The 25,672-nt window shown below is 32.4% G+C and overlaps 2 protein-coding genes and 1 long non-coding RNA gene across 11 annotated transcripts; 2 read left to right on the top strand and 1 right to left on the bottom strand.

The window, feature by feature from the left end:
• The first annotated feature begins 274 nt into the window (after positions 1-274).
• LOC18104460 (uncharacterized) lies at positions 275-3,101 on the top strand. 8 transcript variants are annotated; one of them, XR_002977283.2, is made up of 4 exons: positions 276-687; positions 1,273-1,426; positions 1,982-2,343; positions 2,919-3,101. XR_002977283.2 is itself a non-coding variant. In XM_024583315.2 (3 exons), exons 1-2 carry the CDS (start codon positions 364-366, stop codon positions 1,336-1,338), a joined length of 570 nt encoding a protein of 189 aa, XP_024439083.1. In that variant the 5' UTR covers positions 275-363; the 3' UTR covers positions 1,339-1,426; positions 1,982-2,631. The 8 variants fall into 8 exon arrangements, 2 of the variants coding, with proteins under 2 accessions (XP_024439083.1, XP_024439082.1); XR_002977285.2 differs by lacking the exon at positions 2,919-3,101 and having other exon boundaries at positions 278-687; positions 1,982-2,059; positions 2,227-2,631; XR_002977284.2 differs by lacking the exon at positions 2,919-3,101 and having other exon boundaries at positions 278-687; positions 1,982-2,059; positions 2,155-2,631.
• Positions 3,102-14,140: 11,039 nt separating this feature from the next.
• On the top strand, positions 14,141-18,076 carry LOC18104459 (NAC domain-containing protein 30). 2 transcript variants are annotated; one of them, XM_024583443.2, is made up of 4 exons: positions 14,141-14,493; positions 15,766-15,945; positions 16,512-16,783; positions 17,205-18,076. In XM_024583443.2, the coding sequence occupies exons 2-4, from the start codon at positions 15,792-15,794 to the stop codon at positions 17,736-17,738; spliced, it is 960 nt and encodes a 319-aa protein (XP_024439211.1). In that variant the 5' UTR covers positions 14,141-14,493; positions 15,766-15,791; the 3' UTR covers positions 17,739-18,076. The 2 variants fall into 2 exon arrangements, with proteins under 2 accessions (XP_024439211.1, XP_052302248.1); XM_052446288.1 differs by having other exon boundaries at positions 16,512-16,787; positions 17,209-18,076.
• Positions 17,598-18,763, bottom strand: LOC127904165 (uncharacterized). Its single transcript, XR_008057055.1, has 3 exons — positions 18,618-18,763; positions 18,285-18,387; positions 17,598-17,727 (listed from the first exon to the last, which is right to left on the bottom strand). It is a non-coding gene; the product is annotated as an uncharacterized LOC127904165 (long non-coding RNA).
• Positions 18,764-25,672: the final 6,909 nt, after the last annotated feature.

Genomic DNA, 25,672 nt, shown 5'->3' with positions numbered 1-25,672 from the left:
TACTTGGCTGAAAGTTAAATAATATTGTTTTTTGGTTTTTGAAAAAAGTTTTTTTTTCTCAATTTCTCTATAGATCACAATTTTTAAAAAATTTTATTTGTTTACTTAGATTGTTTATTGTTTTATTTAATTAAAAAAAATTAATTTATTTAATCAGTCAAGAGTTGACGAAAAGATTAATTTATTGTTTATTGACTCAAGACTACTCAGAATGGTAAAGTTTTATTTTTTTTCTTTAAAACACGATTGCCAGTTGCCACACCTGATCCTTATTTTGACGAAAAACCGCGGTGCAGATAACAAAACTACTCTCTTTTAACTTTTTTTATTGTAAAAAATGAAAAAAAAAAAAAAAGACGCAAAATGAAGAGGAAGCACGGAGAAGACACCCCCGATCCCCATCAAGATGCTCCTCCTCCGACGAAGAAACCCACTCTACCAGTGAGTTGGCGGCGCCACCACCGTCGTAGAAGTGATGGGAGTTCGAGGAGTGAGAAGGAGAGGAAAAGAGGAAAAGAGAAAAAGAAGAGGAGAGAAGGAGAAAAGACAAAGATAGAGAGAGGAAGAGAAGAAATTATAAGCCCGAATCACCAGCATCCGGTTCCGAGGAGAGGGAGATTGAGAGAGTTCGGATTAGCCCAGGAGATGTTGAGTGCATTTCATAATGTTGGCGGTGACATGAAACAGGTAAGTCTTATATTTTCTTTGTAAATTCTCTCTGTTTTTTGAGTTATCTCTTGTGGTTTAATTATGGGGTTAGTTTATATGGTTTAAGATGTGAGCTTTTTGTTTATATGGGGTTAGTGTATATATATATATATATATATATATATATATATATATATATATATATATATATATATATATATATATGAAGCTTTTATCACTGAATTATGTTCTAAGACAGAAAATGTAGCGTTATATGTAAAGTAAATTCTAGGTTGATTATAGTGATTAGTAGGGAAGAATGGTTTTTGTTCTGAAATTATGAGTTAGGGAAATTTTTATGAATTTTTTTTTTAGAAGATATGAAACTCTTCAGTTTGGACTGATTTTGTTTTTTCTTTTGGGAAATCTTTGTTTATATTATAGCTTCTCCAAATAATTGATGATGGACAAGTTGTTGACATAAAAGGGATATCTGAAAGGTCCTTGATCAAGCATTTGAATAAACTTTTTATTTCGCTAAATCTCAAGGAAAATGGGGATAGGATTTTTTTGCTGCCTCCAAATGTTCGTCCTAATTTGGATGTTGTTGGACCCCTGATTCAGCTTGTGCAGAGCCCAAAGAGCAGCAGCTCGATCATTCTATTCCGTCTAATGATGTGGATTCTATAACACCAGACACGGAACATAAACAAGAAACTAATGACAATAATGTGGCAATGCCATCTTCAAGAAATGATGCTTCTGCGCCTAGAAGAAGGTGATCAACTTTCTATCTTTCACTCTTAGGTCCAAAATTTTGCTATGTCTATTTCATTTTTATACTAATGAAAGATGTCAATGATCCTAATCAAAGGGATTAGTTATTTTTTCATTTCCTTATTTGGCTGGAACAGATTCCCTCTAGTCTTGTTTTGCAGAGGGAGGCTCTTAAGAGGCCTAGGGGTTGCAAGCTAGTATTATGGTATCTGAGAATCCTCTTTAGCAAAAATCTCAAAACTAGTGGCTTTAATGATGGCAAAGGAAAAATGTTTATGTTGTTTCGAAGTAATTACAGTTATTTTTCGTGCCTTTCATAAGATGGGATGTTGGTTCCAGAGATTTTTGTCTCAGAAAATTGTTTTTTGGATGTGTGGTGTATAGTTTAACCACGTGCTCTTATATCCTTTTTCAACATCCTAGGATGATGAATTTGTTAAATTCTACCATGCAAGTAGTCATGAACTCTCTATCCATCTGTGTTTTTTTTTTTTTCCTTAAAGGGTAAACAACATTTATAGTTGTGTTATATTGGTTTTCTTTTATTTAACTACAGGGTGATTGGCTTTGAAATGCCATCTGCTGAGTTACTTGCTGCTACAGCAAAACTAACAGAAGCACAAGCTGAGCTTAGGTTTTTCACGAAATGTTTTCTTTAGTAGATACTTTCTTTTGTTAGACCTTTTGATGTGTTTGCATAACATGTTTTGGTTTCTACATTTTTATTAGCTCTGGTGACATATAATTGCAAGATTGCTCTGTTTGAATGTAAGTTGATGTGCTGTCTGTATGGTGTTTAAGATGTAAAATTCCAAAGAAGAAGAGTTGGAGGAAGATACTGAACTACTTATAGGACCTGCCCCACCTGCTATTGTTGCCGAAGCTGCATCAGCAAATGAAGCAGAGCGATTTGAAGAGGTGCTTGATTTTACCTGTAATGCAATCTTTATCGTATTTTAGCTGATTTTCCACTTATGTGGGACAACATACTTTTATTATTCATGGTTTTCCACTCAAAGTCTCCGGTCATTCTGTCATCATCCGTTTTCCATAAGTTCAGAAGTAGAAAGAAGTTTTAAGAATAAAAGGAGATGATTTCCTCCTAATCTCTTTGATATATTGTGCTTCATGCTCCTGATCTTGTTGCTGACCTCCAATGCTGTTACTGTTTTAAACATTTTGTGTTTTTCTCTTTTGAAGTCTTCATTTTTCAGCTGTCTTTCTCATGGCACAAGCATTGAAAAGGTAATTCAGAGAATTGTGGGTTTTGCAGTTTGGATGTACAGTTAGCATTTCTGCCTTGCACTTTTGCCAATTGTTTTTCCTTTTGTTAGAATCTATCCTAGTGCTTGCATAATTGGTAATGTGTCAAGAGCTGGAAGTTGCATTCAAGTAACTTTTTTGGCTGCATTCCTGTTTACTGTCTTGTGAGTTGATGAAGTTTCATCATTGAAACCAGTCACTTTTGGTGAACCATCTCGGCATCTCCCTAGGTACTGGAAGCTGTCACTTTTGGTGTGTCCAGACAAGTGCTCTCATCCTCATGCCCACCAAGCATTTGTCAAGTTGAATAAAGCTCTTAAAGAGCTGTACATTCTATATGTAGATGCTCCACATTCTAAATATTTGTAATAAGTAAATGTTTGATATAGAGTTATACAGACTCTTCCATGTCACTTTCCCTTGATCTTTAAAACACACGAGGCGGATGTTCTCTAGCGTTCAAACAAAGAAAACTGCAGGGAGGGGACTTTACGAGGAAGAAACAAAAACGAAATACTGTTCCAAATCTAAAACCCTAAACTGAATGGATTTTTTTTGTATCAGGTAATCTGTTCTCACGGGACACATTGTTCCAAGTAAATTAAATAAAAATAAAAATATGATATACTCCTCTCTGGGGGTAGCTGGGAACAAAATATTAGTAGTATAGAGACAAGGAAACAAATACCTGATAATAAACAGGAACAAGAAAAGGACAAAAGGAATAAACTCGACAAGCAATCATCAAATCATCTATGTCTGACAGATTTTATATTCATGAAGGGAAAAAGGAGTAAAGAGAAACAACTTTGGTTGTAATCGAAGTCTAGTCATTATCATCTCAATCTAAAGCTATAATAAGCCTCTCTAGAAGGTTTGTTAAAGTCATTTTCAGGCATGGTTAACCCTTCTATTTCTCTATTGTCCTGTCCTAAAGTTGTATTTTAAAAATGTTTATGAAAAAACTTAGATTTTTTATGTCTTTTTTTATCATTTTGATGTTAAAATAAATTTTTTAAAAATAAAAAATATTATTTTAATATATTTTTCAAAATATTTTAAAAAATAATATCTATTATGTACCACAAAACAGGATATGATTACAGGGGTTTGAAATTTTTGTGTGGTGTATTAATGTAGGAGGGACGCAAGCACACAACACAGCCTCCCCTCTAGTCCCACAAACCGCCCCAGAAATACCCCACTTCCTTGGTTTACACTTATTTTATGGTTGCTCAGGCAACCCCACCCCTTGTTAATAAGATTAACCACTAAGATTCTCAATTAGCTTCTAGATTTCTTTTAGCCTACAAAATCTTATTGTTTTTTTTGTTTTTTTAATATTGGATCATGAAATAATCGATGTAATTAAAAAAACGTGTCTAAAAGAATCCGAATCATGAAAATAAAAGTATATATAGGTTCTAAATTTGAATCCCATGCACCTTAATCAAATATAAAATATAAAAATATAATGTCCCTAATTATAAAAATAGAGCTATCTCTGATTAAATTGTTCTTCCAGGAATTCATTTTAACATAGGATTATGAGTTTGGTAGTTGTTATTTGAAAATAATAAATCAAAATAATGTATATTAAATTATTCTTCCAAGACTTCATTTCATTATAGCATTACGAGTGTGATAATAATTACTGAATAATATTTTTTGTTTAAAAATAATAAATCAAAATAATATATATTAAATTATTCTTTCAAGAATTCATTTCAATATAGAATTACGAGTGTGGCAACAGTTGCTTTTTAAATTGTTTTCATTTGAAAAACAATAAATAAAAATAATATATATTTTTATTTTAAAAAAATTATTTTTTATAGTAACATATCAAAACAGTTTAAAATAAAAAAATTAATTTTAAAAAAAAATAATTAAATTAAAAAAAAAAACATAATTTGATTTAAACTGTTCCAAGCTAGCTCCGCAACGTAATATTGTTCTTAGTTTTTTCACGCTTTACAATAGGGGGCGGGGGGAGGGGGTGGAGTTGTTCATGCTAAAACAATGACCGACCAATCGAGTGGTGATTGATAAATGCACAAATACCTTATATATACAGCAAGTGGCATATCTTTTCATGATCCCTAAGCACTGTTCGCATTTTACTGATATTTTTTTTTTCCAAGATAGCAATAATGTTCCCCCCAATATCCTTGTTTCTGGGCAATGAAGAGCAGCTAGCTGCCATGAGTTCTCATTTTCATGCAATTGGTATCAATATTTTACATCCATTGGAAAAGGGAATGATCGAAGCTGTCTTTTTCACACTAAAATTGTCTCAAATAGTTCATATATAAGAATTAAATTGGTTAAACTAAGTGGTGAGATACACAGAGGAGCTTCTGTTGAGGTCACGTTGGTACGCACACACTCTAGCTAGTGGTACCGGCCGGCCGGCCATGATAGATGCAGGTGAATAGCCGGCCACGAGAATGACAGATACAAGTGGCTTGACGAAGTTAACAACATGAGTGCTATCAATATAATTCAACCTCTCGTTTGACTTGCAATGATAATAATGCATATAAAAGTGAATTAATGCCATTGCTGTTTTAATGTCCTGAAAGGATCAATTATGAGTTCTCTGCCGCCTATATCCCATGATTCGCTGGACATTTCTATTTATGTGTTGGGTGATATTTTAAAGTATTTTTTATTTAAAAATATATTAAAATAATATTTTAAAAAAATTATATTTAACATCAATATATCAAAACAATCTAAAAAATAAAATTATATAAAAAAATTAATTTTAAACAAAAAACAATCAAATTTTAATGAAACACTATTTTAAACAGTTTTTTCCAAACATAGCCTCATTCGTAGCTTATGTAAATTCTACCGTTTGGTATCAACTTAATTACCTATTGGCTGTTGCTAGCAGCATGGGGTTAGTCCTAGGCAACCCTCTTTGTCTAGCTGAATGTGGGGTGTGGGGTCTCGATCGAGTCTTATCCATAGTTGGTACTCGGAAAGTTAATCAAATCAATTTAGTTTAGCCATTTAAATATTTTGTATAATTCAATTAAAATTTTTATCCCAATCAAAATCTAAATTTCTCCTACAAATTCATCAAATCAAATCGATTTTAAAAATTATTAACTCTTGCTTCTAGTTTCGTAAAAAAAACTTACTCTCAAGAAATCATCTCAACTCAATAACTTAAACTATTAGGTGAGGTTTTAAGATATGATTTATATTATTTTTTAACACACCCCCTCAAGTGAAAGTTCTTTGGGCTTGAAACTTGCACAGACTTATATTATCTTGTGCTTGATTTTTTTATCAAATAAACAGGGATGATGGGATTCGAACTCGTGACCGTTTGGTCATCAAGCCTCTGATACTATATCAAAAAGTCATCTCAACCTAATAACTTAAATTATTAAATAAAATCCTAAAATATAATTTATATTATTCTTTCGCATGCGCTTACCGTATTGTTATCGCTTTGTTAGCTGTGATGGCTCTTTAATTTCACGTTGGACAAAACTATTAAAGTTATTTGGCTTCTTCAAATTATTTCCTTTGTGCTTTTTGGTAAAAAAGAAAAGAAAAATTATTTTGTTCCCTTTGTCTAGGAAAAAAATGCTATCCATCACCAGTACCGTTACGAGAACAAGACACGTGAAAAGTGAAGACAAGAAGTTTGTGTTCCATTGGAGTCATAAAGCATTTTCTCAAAGTTCAAGTCTTTAATTATTATGAAGCAGGAGATGGATGCTTGGTTTTAATTTCTTCTCAATGATCTCACTGCGTGATTTCAGGTTTTGACGACTGTGCGTTAATTTCATGCACACCAAGATAGAGTCTAATCATGTCGCAGTTTCTTTCATAACTAGGAGTAATCGTTGTTTTCTCCTCATAAATATTAATATTCTTGGGAGTTAATTATCTACCTCAATTAGTCCCTATAGTTTTATTGAAAATAATTAATTAGTTTATGTAGTATTAAAATAATTAAATAGTTCATTGATTAGAACTGGCCATCCTCAATTTAGACTCCCCCAACCCCAGCAAAAAAAAAAAAACAACATTTTCTAATTAATGTTAAAACAATTCAATTAATATAAAAATAAATAGAATTCTCCTCAATTGATTTGCGTTATTGTTCTTCCTTTAACCTAAATATAAAAAGTTTATATATAAATTAAGCTGAAAATACTATTCTACCTTTAATAAATAAAATAAGATAAATATATTATTTAACAATCAAAACTTTCCATTCCACTTACTTCTCTTCTCTTTATTATATTTTTTTAAAATAAAAAAGAATATATAAGAGATAAATTACAATACCCCTGAGATATCATGAAAGTAGAAAAACCATAAAAACAAATTAAAAATTTGACAAAAAGCCTCATATTATATCCACAGTTATCTTAAAGTAATTTAGAAAAAAACTGAAGAAATATTAAAAATTAGATAAAGAACATTAAAAGAGAAGCTCAAAATAAAATTGATTGAAGTAAAATAGTGAAATCAATATTGTTCATGTACTAGAAAATATTGACCATGTCCCATTTTTTTTATAATCTTTCTCTAATTTCTCAAGCTCTTAATTTCATTATCATTTTTAAATAATAATTAAGAGAATTTTTGAATAATCTTTGTGATTTCACAATATATATATCTCAAGAGAGTTCTTGTAATTCATTCAAATAAATAAACTAAAAAAGGAATAAAAAAAAACATAAGGATTATATAAATATATATGAATTTTGTAAAGTTATAATTAAGTCATATTAATTGGTAATATTAATGAGCACGTTTGTGTTATAAGGGCCCAAACCCTCTTTAATCATGGTGGTGCCTTCTGATTTGCAAGTTATAGCTATATATCCTGATTCCAGCATGATGTGAAAACTGCAGATCAAACCGAATCATTATGTTTATCAACAGCTCTGATCACCATTATCATTGTAATCTTGCATTCTGAAGCTATACAAAAAGCAACCATCTGCTATCATGATGACTCTTTCAACCCCATGGCTGCCCAATCTCAAGCTTAATTTGTTCACACAGGCCATGCTAGCTAACCATCTCTTTACTCACTGATTTCAGGGCATGCTACGTACCCTAGATATCCTGTTCTGGACATCATGAATAGTTTCAATCATTGCAATTCACACACTTTATGTTATCTGTTAAGAAAAATATTGACCTTCCGTAATGAAATATATTAGCCAAATTCATAGGGTTTCATCATTTGTAAATCTAAACTTTCCCCGTCGATCCCTCAAATGGATCCACTCAATCGATTCACCTAACCCTCTACAAATTCTTGTTCCTGGAAACTCCTTAAGAACTCGATCGTGTGTTCATTGAAGTAGTTCTCTCATTCTAATTAGGAATGACAATGGTTTGGATACCCATCCGAGTAACCACCAATTTCATAGCTTATTTGGCAATGCATTTGATTGGATTTACAGTCATAATTGACATACCAAATGTCATAAACACTTTTACTTCTAGGCTATATAAAATTAATCCCATGTAACAAATAAAAAAATGAAGAAGAAGAAGATTACGCCCGTTTAGTTTAGTATTGTGGTCAAGTGTAGTTGGAAGTGCAATTGCAGATGTGAAAAGGTACCTTTAATTTGTAGCACTTAATTTCACAGAATTTCACTTCCAATAACATTACCAAAAATTAATTAACATGGGAGTAACTATGGTTGGGATAAATTAGGAAATTAACACAAAAAATTAAAATAAATAGTGAAATGATATAGAAGCAAAAAGTTGTGGTGAAATAATATATTTTTAGATGTCGTGATTGGAAATCGTGATATTTAATTAAATATCGCAGTTCCCAACCACGACATCAATTAATTTTTCATGAGAAACTCCATTTTTTTCTGATGTTATTTTTTCAATGATTAAAGAGGAGCAAAAATAATTGATTTTGCACAGCGTATGTTTTCATGTCAGATTATATGCTTTTCTTTCTACACTGATAGTATATAGACAAAAAAAAATTATTTTTGCTGCAAACTAGAATTAAGTAATCAACGAGGCTAAAAATTGAGTAATTATCTGTTATCTCATGATATAATTATATGTCTCTCATGGAAAATTAATATATATCACGGTTATGAACAATGATATCAATTAAATATTATAGTTGGAAATCGTTATATGTAATTGATATTGATATTCAGAACCACGACTTCCAAAAATAGACTATTTTGCCAAAACTCATTGCTTTTGTGGTATTTTGTTATTTATTTTAATTTTGTGTGCTAATTTTTCATTTTTTTTCCTATGGATGCATGAAGGATCCATACACTCACAAGTCACAAAGAAAGGGGGTCAATAAAAACAATTTAATTTATTTCTTCTTGGATACCAACGAGGAAAACAGGACTTGTATATATAAAATTAAAAAGTAGAAAATTGCTGTTGCACGTCAAAGACTGCAATCGGTCACTTTCAGGCAACAGTCAATTATCAGAATCTAGCACTAGATCGTATACAAGCCCTTTTTACACGCCAGCCATAATAAATACTCAGCCTATCTGTGCTCTTATATTAATTAACACAAGAAGCACTTATTTCTCAGATGACAAAAAGAAAAATTAAATAAATAAATAAATAAATTTAATGGATAGAAGAGAGCCTTTGTTTGTTGGTTTGTATAATAAAAGCACTAATTTTGTTAAGGACTTTTCAAGGAATGAAATGATGAGCAATGAAGCTATCTAACCATCGCTAATCAACGTTCGGAAGAGAAATGTAGCCAGTGAGAAATGGTCATTATCAAATGTAAAGAAAACCTTATAGTGATATAAATAATTGTAAAGAAGGAAAGTCGGTAGATCGCATCACATTGTGATGATTTTGTAAGATTGAGTTCATGAGATGTATGGTTGATCATGACATCGGGACCCACATCCAATGGAATGTTGCTTAGTATACAAAAAATAAAACAAAGTTTTTATTTAACAAAGTCATCCTTTTCTTCTTCTTTTTTTTTTTTTGCAAAAATCTCTTCTTGGGAACTACTCCCCGCTCTAGAGAGTAGAGTATTAATTGGTGAATTCCTTGTAAATTATATATATATATCCACACCTAAATTATATGATATAAGGATATAAATTTAATCTTGAAAGGTGTAGTTTAACTTGTTAGATTCTTGGTTTATTTGTTAGAAGTCAGTAGTTCGAGTCCCATAAATTTCAAGATTATTGAAGGCTTACATGGTCGTTAACTTCAGGGCCTATAACATTAGTCGAGATGTGCGCAAGCTGACTAGACACTCATATTAAATAAAAAAAGGTATAAATTTGTAGCTTTAATCAAGGAATTAGACAGTGAAAATGTGTAAAAAGGGAGGTAGCTTGTCGTTAGCTAATGACAAGGAATTCAAATGCTTGATCAAAATTTCGTTATTGCAAGTTTTAGTGGCTAAGAAATAGCATGGTTCTACATGGAATACTTGACCACTTGTGCAAACTTTTGTTTTGTCAAGGTGCGTGCGTGTGTGGTGAGAACTTCGTAGGATCTATAATCTGTCAACGCATGTAAGGCTAGCTTTTTGCATAATGCACCGGCTTACCAAGGAGCTTATGATACGTTTAGATTTTGAGATAAAGTTTGAGGTCAAAGTAAAATTTAGACAGTGACACTTAGGTAGTGAAAGATGACATAAACTGAACAATAATGATCCAAGCCTTGTTTTTCAACCTCTGGTAAGTGAAAACGAAAGGAAAGTAGGAAAAACAATGTGTCATGAATACCTCAGGCTGAAGTAGAAATACATGTTTGATATCAGAGTCATCCCTATTCATTTAATAAAAATTAAGCATAATATAACGTGGGTCTGTGCAAGTTTCAAGTTCAAAGGACTTTCACTTGAGGGAATGTGTTAGAGAATAATATAAATCATATCATGGGACCTCACCTAACAGTTTAAGCTATTGAGTTGAGATGGTTCTTTGACACATATACATGGTTTACATTTTCTTTTTTTCAAAAAATTAATTTGGTCTTTGAAGAAAAATCTATTCACTTTCATCCCTTGAAAGTAGAAAGAAGTATTGCTCGTAATCTCTATCATTTTAAAAATAAAATTTAATGGCGCCGCTCTATGTCTTCAACCTTGGATCCATCATCGCCTAGCTCCCAGCTCATTCCTTAATCCCGCCCTAGGATTACAACCTGAGACTTTCAAGTGAAAATTAATCTCAAAACTTAAAACCTTTGATGAAATATCCTCTTCAAGACATAATTTCACTGAATTAATCTCTTCAGTTTATCGTTTATGAAATAATGACAGAGTAGAGAAGTCGGATTTTTTTTCTCTTTGGCAGTAATATATATTTTTTATTAGCAGCATGGTGTATTGAATAGAAACGAATGATAATTAAAAAATATATTTATACAAATGAATAATAATTTGAATTAAAGAGGAAAATTTTATATTTTTAATCCAAACTCCATTTCTTATTCATGTATTTCTTTTTTGTTTCTTACAAAAGCATGTTTTTTTTATTTAGCATTGTTTTTTAGATGAAAAAAAAAACTTGTTCGATTTTAAAAACAAGTTTTAATTAAAAAAAGAAGAAGCATGAATCAATCATTTTCATGCACCGGTATTAAAAAAAATAAACAAAAAATATAACAAAATTATATAATGAAAAATAAACTTATATGTTTTATTTTCATTGAATATTGATGAGGAAAGTTTTTTTTTGTTATAAACTTATATAATATTGATATCCTCTTGTATATTTTTTTTAACACATTCTTTTTTCTATCATTTACAATAACATTCTCTCTCCTCACTCAATATACATGGACCAAAGTGATAAAAATAAAATTTAGAATCAAACCTTAAAATCTAAAAGAACATGGACTAGATATACTAAACATGAAACTTACTTGAGAAATCAAATTGTAGTTTTTCTCATCTTTTGTATATTGTAATTAAAAGAGGACTTGTATTTTTTTAGTTTTCTAGTGGGAGGGGTAATGGCCCTAGAAGCTCTCAAACAATCAAACGTAAGAAGTACGTAGTGTATAAAAATTTAGGAGACATGAAGTATAGTTAACTCCTAATCCGTACTATTTGGACACGAATATTTTACAAGTTAATTAGTGCTAAAGGGAGAATTATGCGAGGCCCGTACGTAGGCCAGAACAGGGATCTAGGGCAAAGAACCTCCTTGTCATCTTGTCACTTAGTTAATTTCCTTAGCTAAACATCTAATCACAATGATAATCAGCCCTTTAACGACCCTTAATTTCTTATAGACATGGCATATATACTCATGGTGGATAAGGTGGATGGAAGGCGCCCGACTTTACTTTCCGAATTAATGACCGAAGGCCGTGTAAACAACGACTCCCTCAGTAGAATGCAAATACACCTAACTATAATTATTCACCCTTTTGTTTTTTGTTCTTTATTAAAGCATCGGGAGTCAGAAATTAAAGAGTCAATTCTTCACACATGATTTTGGACCATCTAGCTATCTATTCGTGTCAAATTTGTTTGAATAGACTTTTGGATTTTATTCCCATGCCATCATCGATCGTGTGAAGAAATAGTGCATGTTTGTCGGTTCTTGCTTTCGTTGGGAGGCTAAATTCCCACTATAAAGCTGCACTATAACTATTTCTAACTATTTGAATCTTGATTTTTTTTTTTTAACGTGGGTGTCCGGGCCAGCTTGCGCGTACCTCAACTAATCCCACGGGTCCTGAAGTTAACGACCATGTAAACCACCACCTAGATGGTTTAACGAGCTAAATATTGCATCCATGCTATATATGTAATATTCTCCAATAGTTTTTTTTTCCGGTAATTAGCCCATAAACAGTGAGAGTAATTCTAATGGTTTTTTTCCCTCTTCTCCTCCACTAGTGACAATGTTGTGGTGCTCTTCTGGCCTGCTGGTTGTAGTAGGATTAATGAGTACCATGCTGTAATGGCTGCAAGGAAACCCAACCTAAGAAAAAATGTACAATGATCCACACAATAAGAAGCAATGATGACTTGAGCATATTTGCTTTTATATTTTGAAAGTGTTTAAAAAAATAAAATTTTTTATGTTTTCTTTGGTTTTTTAGTAATTTTAAATTGTTTTGATGTACTGATATCAAAAATAAATTTTTTAAAATAATAAAAATATTATTTCAATATATTTTCAAGTAAAAATCACTTTAAAAAACAATTACTATACTGGTTATAAAACTAATTGTTTGTGTGCGATCTAGAAGCCCCAAAACATTTAGGTTATAAAGAAATAAAACCTTATCTCGTACTTAGGATGTTCTCTTCACTTCAAACCATTCATATAATTGGTTGCATTAATATTTGTTTATTAGCTATGGTTAATAAGGAAAGAAACCCTTTAGAGTACTTAGATCTAAGATAGAGTTAATTATCCTTGCTAATTAATTAATTAATTAATCTCACAATACCTTGTTTCTGTAAGAAACAGATTAAAAAAAAAAAAACGTTAAACAACGCAAAGCTTGAAAAGGACACATTGGTCTCAGCGGGACTAATACGGACTGAAAGAAAACAAAATTTTGAGGAGAACATAAATGATTAGCTATTCGATATTGACAGCTGACATGGAACACACGTGGCCGAAGAGGAGAGGTGCCAAATGGCAAAGGGCGGCGCACCAAACAGACAACGGAAGCTGGTTTGTGGGAGTTAGATAGAGAGAATGACATGATCCAAAAATTAAGACAGTATTACTAGGATTGTGTTTGTTTTTATTATTCTAGGATATTAATGTGTTCAGTCGAAGAAAATATATACAAAGATATAAATATAAAAACAAATAATTTTTTATTACTTTATAACAAAAATATTAGGAAAACATGTTTTTTTCTATTTTATTTATCGATTTATCTCCTCTATTTCAAGAAAATAATGTACAAAAACTATACAAAAAAACGTTTTTTCTATTTCCCTGATCTATTTCAAGAAAGTAATGTCCAAAAACTATTTAAATTAGTTTTTTGTTTCTCGATTTAATGGGAGCATGATAGAAGGTTATCTTTTCCCATTATATAATTATTATTGAGAAATCATATTTTCTAGAACTTGAACCTTGCTTACTAATTGAAATCAGTCATTAGAAGTCAAACCTTGTTTCAATAAAGCTACCCAAAATAAAACATGTTTAATTAATTGAGCGTGTTTGAGAGTGTAGTTGCGGTTGTTTTTTAAAGTGTTTTTTACTCGGAAATGTATCAAAATAATATTTTTTTATATTTTAATAATTATTTTTTACATCAGCACATCAAAATAATTTAAAAACATTAAAAATATATTATTTTAAAGTAAAAAAATTAAATTTTTTTGAAAACATTTTTAAAACGCAAAAATTATATCAACAGTAGAAGCATATATGATTAATAAAGTTTGTAGGAAAATAAATCTTAGGAAACAAAATTGCGGTGGGGGGTGGCGTGAAAATTGGTGTCACGCCGTCCAAACAAACCTTTCTTTCATCCTATCTGCCACCCCACGCGCAATCAATAACTTCTTCTGTAACATTTCTATTTTCTGCTACTGCAGATAGGGTGTGTATATATATTAATGTTCATCTCTCGAACAGAAAATAAATTATAGCTTTCTGTACCATAGAACAGCAAGATTCATCTCTTTTGCATATTAAAAGCTCCATCCCTTTTTCTTTCCAACAACATTCACCCATTGCCAAGACATCCTCTTTGTCTCTCTCTCACCCTCTTTTTTCCCTTCTCTTTCTTTGATCCGGTGGGCAGTCGAAGAACACAGCGAACTCTCATTGCCCCTCTGTGAGTATATCAATAATCGTGTAATGTGAAATTAATTGGTTGTAGTAGCATATATATACATGTATATTTCTTTTGTGTTTGCATATTAGAGTTTCAAATCCAAATGTTTGCCACCAACTTTAAGGGCAGCACAATATGCTAGCTAGAAGTTGCATATATTGTTAGATGTACTTGTTTTTCCTGATGAATTTAGGGTTTGTGATGCAGAAGCCCAATATTATTAATTTGAGAGTTCTTACTTGTCACTGAAATTCTTTGTAAATAAGTACTATTTTGCTTGCACATACATTAGGTCACATAATGTGGTTATTAATTAACCTAAGTTGGAGATCATGAGTTTGAATAAGCAGATGCCAACATGTATAAGTTTATGAAAGGTGATGATCCCTTGAAGTTTAGAGTTAGTTCATTATTAAGAAAATAAAAATAAGAAAACATGTAGACATCATGAGGAATAATACTGGTGTTTTGAGGGAGAGGGAAAGGGAAAGGGAAAGGGAGAGAGATCTAAGCATGTGTAGCACAGCAGAGAGTATGTGGCTGTCATTGATCAAGAGGACTGCTTGCCTGTGCTATTGAGTGAGATAGTGTCGTAGCTAGCACACGGGGGTGGTGGGTGTGAAAATGTTTTTCCACCACCAGTAACAGGGAGTGCACTGCACTCAAAGAAACATAACATGCTTGTGCCAGCAAAGTCAAGCTTTCCGGCCAGCTTTTGTGTTCAATATACTTCGCCAAAGTTCATGCAACTAATTAAAGACAACAAATGGTACTTGGCTGGAATAAAATCTATGTTTTGATTGGTGGGTTCCACGAATTGTCTGCCATTTTTATCTGTGAAGATGACTTTATAAATACATAGCTGAAACACATGCAGGACCACTTCTTCATGGGTCCACGAAGTAGGTAGGCATCATCGTAGCTAGCCCTAAGTTAAGAGTTTAGGAATGGATATTTTGGATGTGAAATCATGACGATAACATTAATTCATTCAAGGGCAACAGCATGTGTGCAACTTCCCATTACCTTTTACAAACTCTAGCATTTCACCATGTTGAAGTCATCCATTTCTTCCAAAGTTTCCTTTGATTTCAGGCCTACGCTAATAGAGCCTTTAAGCTTGTGTTTTTGCTTGTGTCATTCACACAAATTTGCTCATTTCTAGTTGTGATAAAGAACATAATCAACATGGGTAAATCCTTAAAAGGATGCTTATGAACATGCTATTTGATCTCCCTCCCTCTCTCTCATTATCTTCATGTTACTGATCAGGAGCTTGAAGAATATTATCAGTGGAGATGGAATCCTGTGTCCCACCAGGCTTTAGGTTTCATCCAACAGAAGAAGAACTTGTAGGATACTATCTCAAGAGGAAGATTCACTCACTGAAAATCGATCTAGATGTTATCGTTGACATTGATCTATATAACATGGAGCCATGGGACATCCAAGGTAATGAAAAATCCACGCCTTTTGTATCGTAGCTAAGAACACTATTTGTGGAGATATATATATATATATATATATATATCATAATCATACAAACAAAACTACATGCCCAATTTGAAATTTAACACCAAACAGTTGCAATGTTGCAAACCCTACTGGCTATATAGGCCATAGACTATTGATTGTAACGACACCAATTAAAAAGACGGTGCACTAATTTTCTCTCTAGTCAATGCTTTCTCTTGTTCAAACAGCCATCCCCATTTGAACTTAAGAAGCAATATTCAAAAGCGGCACTCCTTTTATCAAAATTTGACACATAGACATTGCACATACTTTGTACCAGGAAAAGTTTTTTATGACCTAATGAACTAAGAGGGAAGATCCAGTAATGGGGATAGACCTAAGGAAATATTGACTTTATTAATTAGGTGGAGACTGAGAGTAATGGGAATGGACCTAAAAGGAAATTAATCTATAATTAGCTGCTGGAAATGGGTTTTACTGGATTAATTCCATTAAATGTGTGCTTTGTGCTAACTTAAGTACATATATATCTTAATTTGCAGCCAAGTGCAAGCTAGGGTATGATGAACAGAATGAGTGGTATTTCTTCAGTCACAAGGATAGGAAGTATCCGACCGGAACACGGACTAACAGAGCCACTGCTGCCGGATTTTGGAAGGCAACAGGAAGGGACAAGGCCGTGCTCACCAAGAACAGACTTATTGGGATGAGGAAGACCTTGGTGTTCTACAAGGGACGTGCACCAAATGGAAGGAAAACTGACTGGATCATGCATGAATATCGTCTCCAAACATCTGAGCATGGACCCCAACAGGCAAGTTCTTTCTCCATTCCAATAACAACACTTTTTTCTTTTTCAACAATATTGCACGTACAAAAGCATTCTTTAAACGTTCTTTCTTGGAGGGAATATATAGCTGCATAAACCGAACAAGTATTCACACTTTGACATATTAACTATAGCTAGCAATATAAAGTGCTTTTGAAAAAAATTTAAATATTACATCAATATTACAAAAAGCAAATTATTAAAAAATAACTTTTACCTTCACGAAACACGTAGTTTTTGGGTTGAGTGACTCTTTAGCAAATATTTAACTCTTTCACACAAAAAAGCATTCGTTACATTTATTTTATCCTCTTAGGGAAATAATATTTTTAAATTATCATGATCATGAACTTACAAATATTACTTGGTGTACGTATAAGCTAATATTTTTGGGTGTGAATTGCAGGAAGAAGGGTGGGTGGTTTGCCGGGCATTCAAGAAACCAATCCCTAATCAAAGACAAGGTTTTGAAGCTTGGAATCATGCTTATTATGTCAATAATATCAACCATGCTAGACCTCCTTCATTCTCAGATACAGTAACTACTACACATACGGTTCATCCGAATCAAAGTGCAAGTTTTCATCAGCCTTTTAGCTCGAGTTCGGACCTCATTTCACACCAAGAATTTTTGGACAATAATAATCGGCTTGTTGAACTCCCACAACTAGATAGCCCTAGTACACTTTCAACAAGTTTTGCTCCCAAAGAAGGTAACTTCCACCAGACCAATGAAGATTACGATGATGAAAGGAGCAACAATAGCAGCCAATATATCGACTGGAAAAGTTTGGACACCTTACTTGCATCACAAGTGAATGATTCCAGTACTTCATCATTTCCCCTTCAAAATTTTCCTTCTATAACGCAAAACTATGACCTAGCAGCTGGGCAGCAAGACCATGTTAGCCATTTCCTTGACTGCTTTCCTGACATATAACAAAAGCTCTTGCACTTATAATGTTGCGATTTATTTATGTAAGATGATGTATTCATGGTAATAATAGTGCTATAGTAGGAGCTAAGGTTAATGTCTTGATTTAGAAGTTGCATGCTGATGATGATCATGTATTTAGGTGAATGAATATGTCTGTGCTAAGAGGAGAATTCGCATGCAAAATGAATCTCCTACAAGTTTAGAGTCATTGGTGAAAGTTTTTATTCACCTTTCTTAATTCTCCCTTTGCTTATGTTGTTCCATAATTGTAAATTGTGGATCATTGCATGCATATATGTACTTATGATCTTGTGTTTTCATAATCTTGTGTTGTGTAATAATGACTGTTTCTCTAGGCCTTATTCTTCACTCTTGCTCGTTTTGACATTGTATTGTATTCTCTACTGATGAATGTTTCCCTAGCCGTCATTTTTCACCTCTAGGACAAAAAACAATCATAAAACTTTGAGATTGTTTCTCATAATTCCACTTACATAATCACATTCTTATAAAATCTATTTCAATTCTGTAAAGTATAAAGTCATTTACCAAGGAAATTCACTCCAAAACATGTAGCCAATTTGCCCTGAGCAGCATCTTGATGAACCCTCCTAACTGAGCCAGTCTCTATTTGCCCTTGCAACTACCATTGCTGTTAAGAAATTCGAAACAAAAATGAATTAGGCAAATATGAACTTAATTAAATATAGGACTTGAAATTACAAAATATGGTGCTTTGTTTAATTACACATAATCGGTTTTTGTTTTCACGTAGCAGAACAAAAATTAATGATGGCAAGTGAGAGTTATATTGTCGAGAAATAATCATTTATGGAACTAAAACAAATACTCCATGAAACTAATGTTTTGTAAGAAGAATACCTGGATTCATGAAAATCAATGGCCTAAAAGCTAGCTTGGAATATAAAAACAACACTGCAAATTACAGACCATAACTGGTTGAAAAGCATTGAATTGCATCTCGATCGGCTGCTGGAATTTCAAGAACAAGAAATATTGATATCCTTCTGAAGCATCTAATCCATCATAAAAAAAAAAATCAGATTATTTAATCAGAGCATGATACATTACACATCAATCCACAGAAATATACTCATTATTGGTTGCTGAAATATATAACATCAATGGCATATATAAAAGCTAGCCCCAAGCATCCTTCGTGTCTTCTTATTGTTAAATTAATGTAAAGGATATTTGATGAATTCATAAGAAATTACTTTCCACGACCTTACCTCTAGATTCGAACCCTATATGACAACAGTGGCACAAACTTATTCTCAAAAAAAAAAAAAAAACCTAAGCCCTTCTCAGTCTTTCACCGCCGACTGTGAGGGGAAGCACTGTCAATCAAACCGTGCCTCTTCTTTTTTTGTTTTTAGTTCCTAGGATTTTTTACACTTCGATCCTTAATTAATTTCTTTTATTTAATCTTTTAAAATTGCTTTCATTTATGGTTGGTCCCATCACTCGGTTAATTCTTAGTTTAGTAAAATAAAATTTAATTTGATTAGTTTGAATAATTAGAGCTTAGAGAGCAAATTTAAAACTTAAATAAATTTTCAATTCTTTTTTTCCAATATTAGGGATTGATTTGCACGATCATAGGGAAAGTTCATGCCTTTTTTTTATTTCAATCCCTATTTTTTTTTAATTTGATCCATTCGCATTGACTTTATTTGTAATTTAACTTGGTTGTTTGTTTTTATTGCCTTGATACAATGATCTTGCAGTGTCGAGAGAAATTTTCAGTGCTTGGTTTTGCAAAATAAAACAAAATTTAGCTAATTTAAAATAATTGAGTGTTAAGGGACCATAATTGAAACTAAAACAATTGTGGGGACTAGGGTAAACGAGTAGGGAAAATAGTTTGGTGAGTGCAATGCATGTGCCATCATGTGGGGGCGGCTGTGGTTTTTTAAAGAAGCATGTCGCGAGGGCGCGCAAGCCGGCGCGACGTCGTCTGGCGACAACGGAGGCTCTCTATCGTGCCTCCTGGTGTGAGGTGTTATGTGTTGGAAAGGGTTTTAATCATAAAATTATGATTAAGATTCAGGAGTCGTCACCTAGTATTATGGTCATTAGGAACCTATGGTCTGCGAGAGTCTAGGTAAGGGACTGATTGTGCAAAGGAAAGATGCATCACCCCCAGTGCACCCTACCTAAGGTAAGCTGCATTGTTGTTTGATTATTTTTTTCTAAGTCGGGTTTCTATTCGTTGGTCTTTTCTAAGGCTCAAGACAGATTTCTCTTTATGAGAGAGTCTCTATCTTATCAGGTTAAATCCTAACCATTCTAAAGTCTGAATTTTAGCATCGCATTTTTACACCTTGTATCTTTAATACTTAAGGGTGTACTTTATCGTGTAATTTTACACCTCACAAATATTAAAGTCTACATCTGGATCCTAAAAAAAAGATTGGAAAAAGATTTTTGACATGTTGGTCAAATCCTAATGGATAATCATAAACTGGTTACGATATCCATTTTTTATTTTTTTAAACATGAAAAAGATGCAATTTTTGTTTTTTTATGAAAAATATGCTTGGAAAAATTTTAGGATTTGGCCGTATGCAATAAAATATTTTTTTCTTTTTGAAAATTTTTTTAAAAAAATATTTCGGAGAAAACTTGGTATTTTAATACCGGATTTGTATTTTAGAGTGTAAATATACAACCCGATATTATGCAAAATTGGTAGAAAAACATTTGAGAAAATCACAATTTTTTTGAAATGATTTTTGAAAATTTTTTATTTTTTGGGGGCCGGACCGGACCCGGCCTGGCCGTTTGGGCTGGGCCAGAACTAGTCCGGCCCAAGGTCCACTGGAACAGTAAACGTGAATTATAATTCACGTCCACTGTTCAAAACAGTGGAACTTTCATGGAGAAGACGAAGAACCAGGGAAAGGGTAGCGGACCACTTGGCGTGGCGGTGATGGCTGGCTGGGGGAGGACGACCTGAAGTCGGCAGTGGAAATGGCGGTGGAGTTGGCTGCCTGAGTTGGCTGGAGCGGCTGCAACTGGAAGAGGAAGAAAAGGAAATCTACAAAGATGAGATGAAGGAGAAAGTCGCGACTGTTGTTATTGAAAGAAGGTGTTTGGGCGGCGGCTTATGGTGGAAATGATGGTTTCCATACCGCTGATGGTGGTTGTGGTTGCTCAAGGTGGAGTTGGAGGAAGAAATAGTGATGGTGTTGGTTTCCTGTGGCGGAGGAAGAAAGAAGAAGAAGCAAAAGAAGAAAATCTGCAGAGGGAAAGGGAGGAAGGCTGGTTCTTTGGCTTACTTTGGACCCGATTTTCTCCTCCCTCATGCCATGAACTCCACCTCTATTTATAGGCAGACCTCTATTTATAGGCGGTGGAAGAGGGTAATCTTGTCTGCACCGGGGTAAAATTCCAGCCCTTGATTCAGATGAAAAGGATCCCAACCGTTGGCTCAAAGTAGGCATGGTGCACTATCAAATTGTCAAATCTACAGCTGCAGGCTGCCTGAGTTGGCCTCTTTGGGGTGGTGCCACGTCCGTTTATTTGCCAGTGAGCCGGTGAAGACCATACCTGGACGTAGAGGGATGTCTGGTGATAAGTTTCATGCAAGTTTGGGCAAATTTGGTGGACGTTAGGTACATTAAATGCAGCTGCAAAGTAGGTAACCTGAGCAGTTATTTCAGAGATTTAAAGAAGAAGATCAACAATACCAAAGTTCTGATTTTGGACAAAGTTCATTTCAGTCCTCCCTCTTTAAATTTGATTTAATTGCATCTATAATTGACCCAAAAACATTTGCAATTAAGCCCCTGATGAATTACTGTTTGAGCCCCAGATTTACGCGCCTTTTGCAATATAGTCCTTGGTCTTGGATTTCTTCAATTTAGCCCTTAATTGACCATTAAACTTTCAATTTCTTCAATTTCACCCCCGGTTTTTGTCAATTAAGCCCCTCAATTTTGGCGCCTTTTGCAGATTGATCCTTGGTTGCGAATTTTGTCAATTTAACCCCTAATTGACCCCAAAACTTCAATTTTCTTGCAATTTGACCCCTAATTTCAATCAATTAACTTGATAAAAATTAAATTTGGTCTCTTAAAATTCCAATCTTCTCAATTAAGCCTAACTTAGGCTCCCAAACTTAATTTTTCACCAATTAAGCCCCAAATAAAATTAATTTGACCCATTTAAAGTATAATTCAGTCCTTGCACTTAATTAAATCCTTCAATTGGACCCAAATTAATTCTTAAACATAATTAAAATTTATTTTAGCTCATGATTAAATGAAATTGGCCTATTAAAAATTTAATTATGTCATTGGACTTAATTTTTATGCAAATTCATCCAATAATCATTTAATTTAACCTTGAATTTGCATCTTTCCCCCATTCTTGGGCATAATAGGGTACAATTAGACCTTGAATTTCCTCTAAAAAATTGTAGCTTGATTCCCTTGCCTGCTTTCTCCACGTTGCCAGCCTTTATTTTATTTATTTTATTTTTATTTTGAAAAAAATTGAATTTTGGGGAATAACCCAGAATTGGGTTATGACAAAGCATAAGGTGTCATCTGGCATCTAAACTACGGCTTTATCAGTGGCTTTTACGAGATAACATGTACCTAACGTGCAACATCGAACTAAAAACTCGAAAACCAGTAAAATCGAACTTAACTCGTGCAAAATCAATAAACTCGGTCCGATTTTACGAGTTTACTAAATTTGTAATATGAACCAAGTCAGGTCCAAATTTGGCCTTAAAATATCAGCTAACCAGTTTTGCAATATTGAATATATCTTTCAAACCGTACATTGGATAAAGCTGAAATTTTATAGGAAAATATTAGACACATGAAAATATATTGCAGTAAATTTTCAGGTCAAATGGAGTTCGGAAACATAATATTTCAGAGGGTCAAAGTTAGTAGATGAATCTTGTCAAATATATCAAACTAGACTTTCATATACTGTTTGGGACATATCTGGAGCTACTGGTGGAATTTTACAACGATTAAAATTGGGTTGGAAACTAGACATCTGAAACTTTCCAACCATATATCATAAGGCCCAGTAATTTATTTAGATGGGAGAGAACAACATGTTTGAAATCAAGACTCAAATCTGTCAAAAATATACGAAAATTGAAGATTCGGACTATATAGAGGAATTTTAAAATCAAGACTTTTTTTATTATTCTATTTTATTTATTTATTTATTTATTAATAATTATTTTTAATTTGAATTTTTTTCTAGCATATTAAACATTGTTTAAGGGTTTATTTCATTATTGAATTTATGTTAGTTAATTATTAGTTTAGACTCATTAGCTTGCAAACCGAAAGGGGTCCATTAAGACTTATTATGATGGGAACAACCAAGTTGTCACCAGGTACATGTGTACTTCCTACTATTCAGTGATTCCCCTGTACTGAGATATTTTGTTTTGAGACTTTTTATTTCTCCATGTCATTAATTTATTGATTCATACTATCTATCTATCTTATTTTGTTTAGATCACTCATTAATTATAATATTGTTGACTCATTTTATCAAATTTTAATGTAATTTGATTTCTTGGTTGGAATTTTCAATATATAATTAGTTAAAAATATTACTTATAATTTTACGATCCGAGTTTATATTGTATTTTTTGTGTCGTGTCAAAAAAATATTTTTGACAACCTTGTCATCGAGATCTTCCCAATGGTTTGAGTCGTGTCGGTGGAGGCATGGTGGTTGATCTTCAGTGGGCTTTTTTTTCCTTCTCTATGTTTTCTCTCTCCTCTCCTCTCCTCAGAAATCATGTTGGCCTGCAAAATTTGAAATATGTCCTGTTTTTTTTTTTTTAATTTGCTCTTCATTCTTTTGATTGTTATTTATTTTATTTTGAATTCTTTTTTTATTGATTTTTTTCTCAATTTCATCTCTTAGCATTTGATTTCATTTAATTTTTATATCAAATTTGCTCATCAGTCTCTTAATTTTTATTTGTTTTTTTATCCTATTCTTTATTGATTTTTTAATGGTTTGAGTCGTGTCGGTGGAGGCATGGTGGTTGATCTTCAGTGGGCTTTTTTTTCCTTCTCTATGTTTTCTCTCTCCTCTCCTCTCCTCAGAAATCATGTTGGCCTGCAAAATTTGAAATATGTCATGTTTTTTTTTTTTAATTTGCTCTTCATTCTTTTGATTGTTATTTATTTTATTTTGAATTCTTTTTTGATTGATTTTTTTCTCAATTTCATCTCTTAGCATTTGATTTCATTTAATTTTTATATCAAATTTGCTCATCAGTCTCTTAATTTTTATTTGTTTTTTTATCCTATTCTTTATTTTTATTTTTTTATTTTATCCCTCTATATTTGGCTTTATTTTATTTTTATGTTAAATTTGGTTCTCATTCCTTTTCTTTTAATTTCTATTTGTTTTGTCTTTGATTCTTTTTTATTGAATTACTTTTTTAATTTTATCCTTTAGCATTTTATTGATTAGGGATTTGGCTTTGTGATTTTTTTTTATTTTCTTTCTATAGGGTTAGGCCTGACCTCATGGCCCAAGTCACAGGTTTTAAAAATTAGCCCGAGTTGACTTCAATCTTTTTTTAGATCATTATTTTATTTTGATTTCATTATTCAATATTGAGTTAGTTAGAGATTGGGTTTCGTGTTTTTTTTCACTTTCCTTTTTATAAGGTTATCCTGATCCCATGTCCTGAGTTGCTGCTTAGCAGGTTAACCCTAATTAACTCATGTCTCTTTTTTTTTGTTATTTTAATGTTGGTTTTTTTTTTAATTTCACCCGTCAACATTGGTTTGTTCAAAATTTGAGCTTAGTTATTTTATTCAATTTATTTTTTACGATGTTATTTTTATCTCACGACCAAATCGAGTATTTGGCATGCTTACTTGGGTGTACTTGAGTAGGTTTTTTGTTCATTTTTTAATTTTATTTTTTTTAGTTTCTTCCTTCAATATTTGATTTTTTTGGGATTTTTCTTCGATTTTTTTTATTTTACTTTATGTGGGGTTATCACGTTCTCATTTAATTTTTATTTGTATCAAATATTGTGAGGATATCTTTCTGTAATATTGACAGCCATTCTTTTTTAGTTGATCATTGTGTTTTTTAATTCAATTTATTTATCATCATTGTCTATTTTTCTAATCATATTATTAAATTAACCATACTTATTAAATCAAATCAAGTCAATAACCTGAGTCTTAGATTTTTCTTGTTTCTTTAAAAACTCTAATGTCACCTCAACATCTTTTTTCACTTGAAAAAAATTTGACCGCATACCACTAATCAAGTTTATCACTATAGCCAATCTTCATATCCTTAAAGTAAAAACTTTAAGTAGACACAAACAATCAGGAGATTCAAGACTTAGAGGGAAATGGAACCTAGACTAAACTGAACCCACTAATATAGGCATCTCTAAAATTAAGTCTACATATAAGGCTTATTGACCTAATATGGAAATAATGCAAACAATTATAATGATTTGTTAATTTTGATCCAACTTACAAGCTTGTGAGTTGTTGCTACCCAATTTTTGACCCATGTTTTAATAATTTTTCAAAAATAAAAAAATAAAAAAAAATAAGGATTTACATGTGGCGACAACATAGAGCATCAGGGCTAATATTAAAGAAGCAATATGTCAAGGAGATAATTACTGAATCATATATAATTACTGCAATATAAAATAATATATATATATATGATTAGATTCGTGCTGGTTATGGAAAATAATCACTGCAATATAAGATACCATATATATATGATTTGTTGGTGCTGGTTATATAAGACAATCTCTGCAATAATTATTGCAATATTTCCTTAAATATCACGTGTAGAGATTTTCTATATAAGTGAACATCCAGCCATATATCTAAGGGGGAGAAAAATTGAAAAGGAGAGCAATTTTTGTT

Source organism: Populus trichocarpa, chromosome 13 (assembly GCF_000002775.5).
Source record: "Populus trichocarpa isolate Nisqually-1 chromosome 13, P.trichocarpa_v4.1, whole genome shotgun sequence".
Classification (NCBI taxonomy): Eukaryota; Viridiplantae; Streptophyta; class Magnoliopsida; order Malpighiales; family Salicaceae; genus Populus; species Populus trichocarpa.
Note: the sequence above shows the minus strand (reverse complement) of the source record. Positions and strands in the feature narration are given on the sequence as shown.

Excerpts from the sequence above, each read along its gene's own strand:
- LOC18104460 (XM_024583315.2), top strand. The coding sequence starts at position 364 with ATGAAGAGGAAGCACGGAGAAGACACCCCCGATCCCCATCAAGATGCT. Across the intron at positions 688-1,092 it reads TTGGCGGTGACATGAAACAG|CTTCTCCAAATAATTGATGA; the intron begins GTAAGTCTTATA and ends TTTATATTATAG.
- LOC18104459 (XM_024583443.2), top strand. The coding sequence starts at position 15,792 with ATGGAATCCTGTGTCCCACCAGGCTTTAGGTTTCATCCAACAGAAGAA. Across the intron at positions 15,946-16,511 it reads GGAGCCATGGGACATCCAAG|CCAAGTGCAAGCTAGGGTAT; the intron begins GTAATGAAAAAT and ends CTTAATTTGCAG. Across the intron at positions 16,784-17,204 it reads CTGAGCATGGACCCCAACAG|GAAGAAGGGTGGGTGGTTTG; the intron begins GCAAGTTCTTTC and ends TGTGAATTGCAG.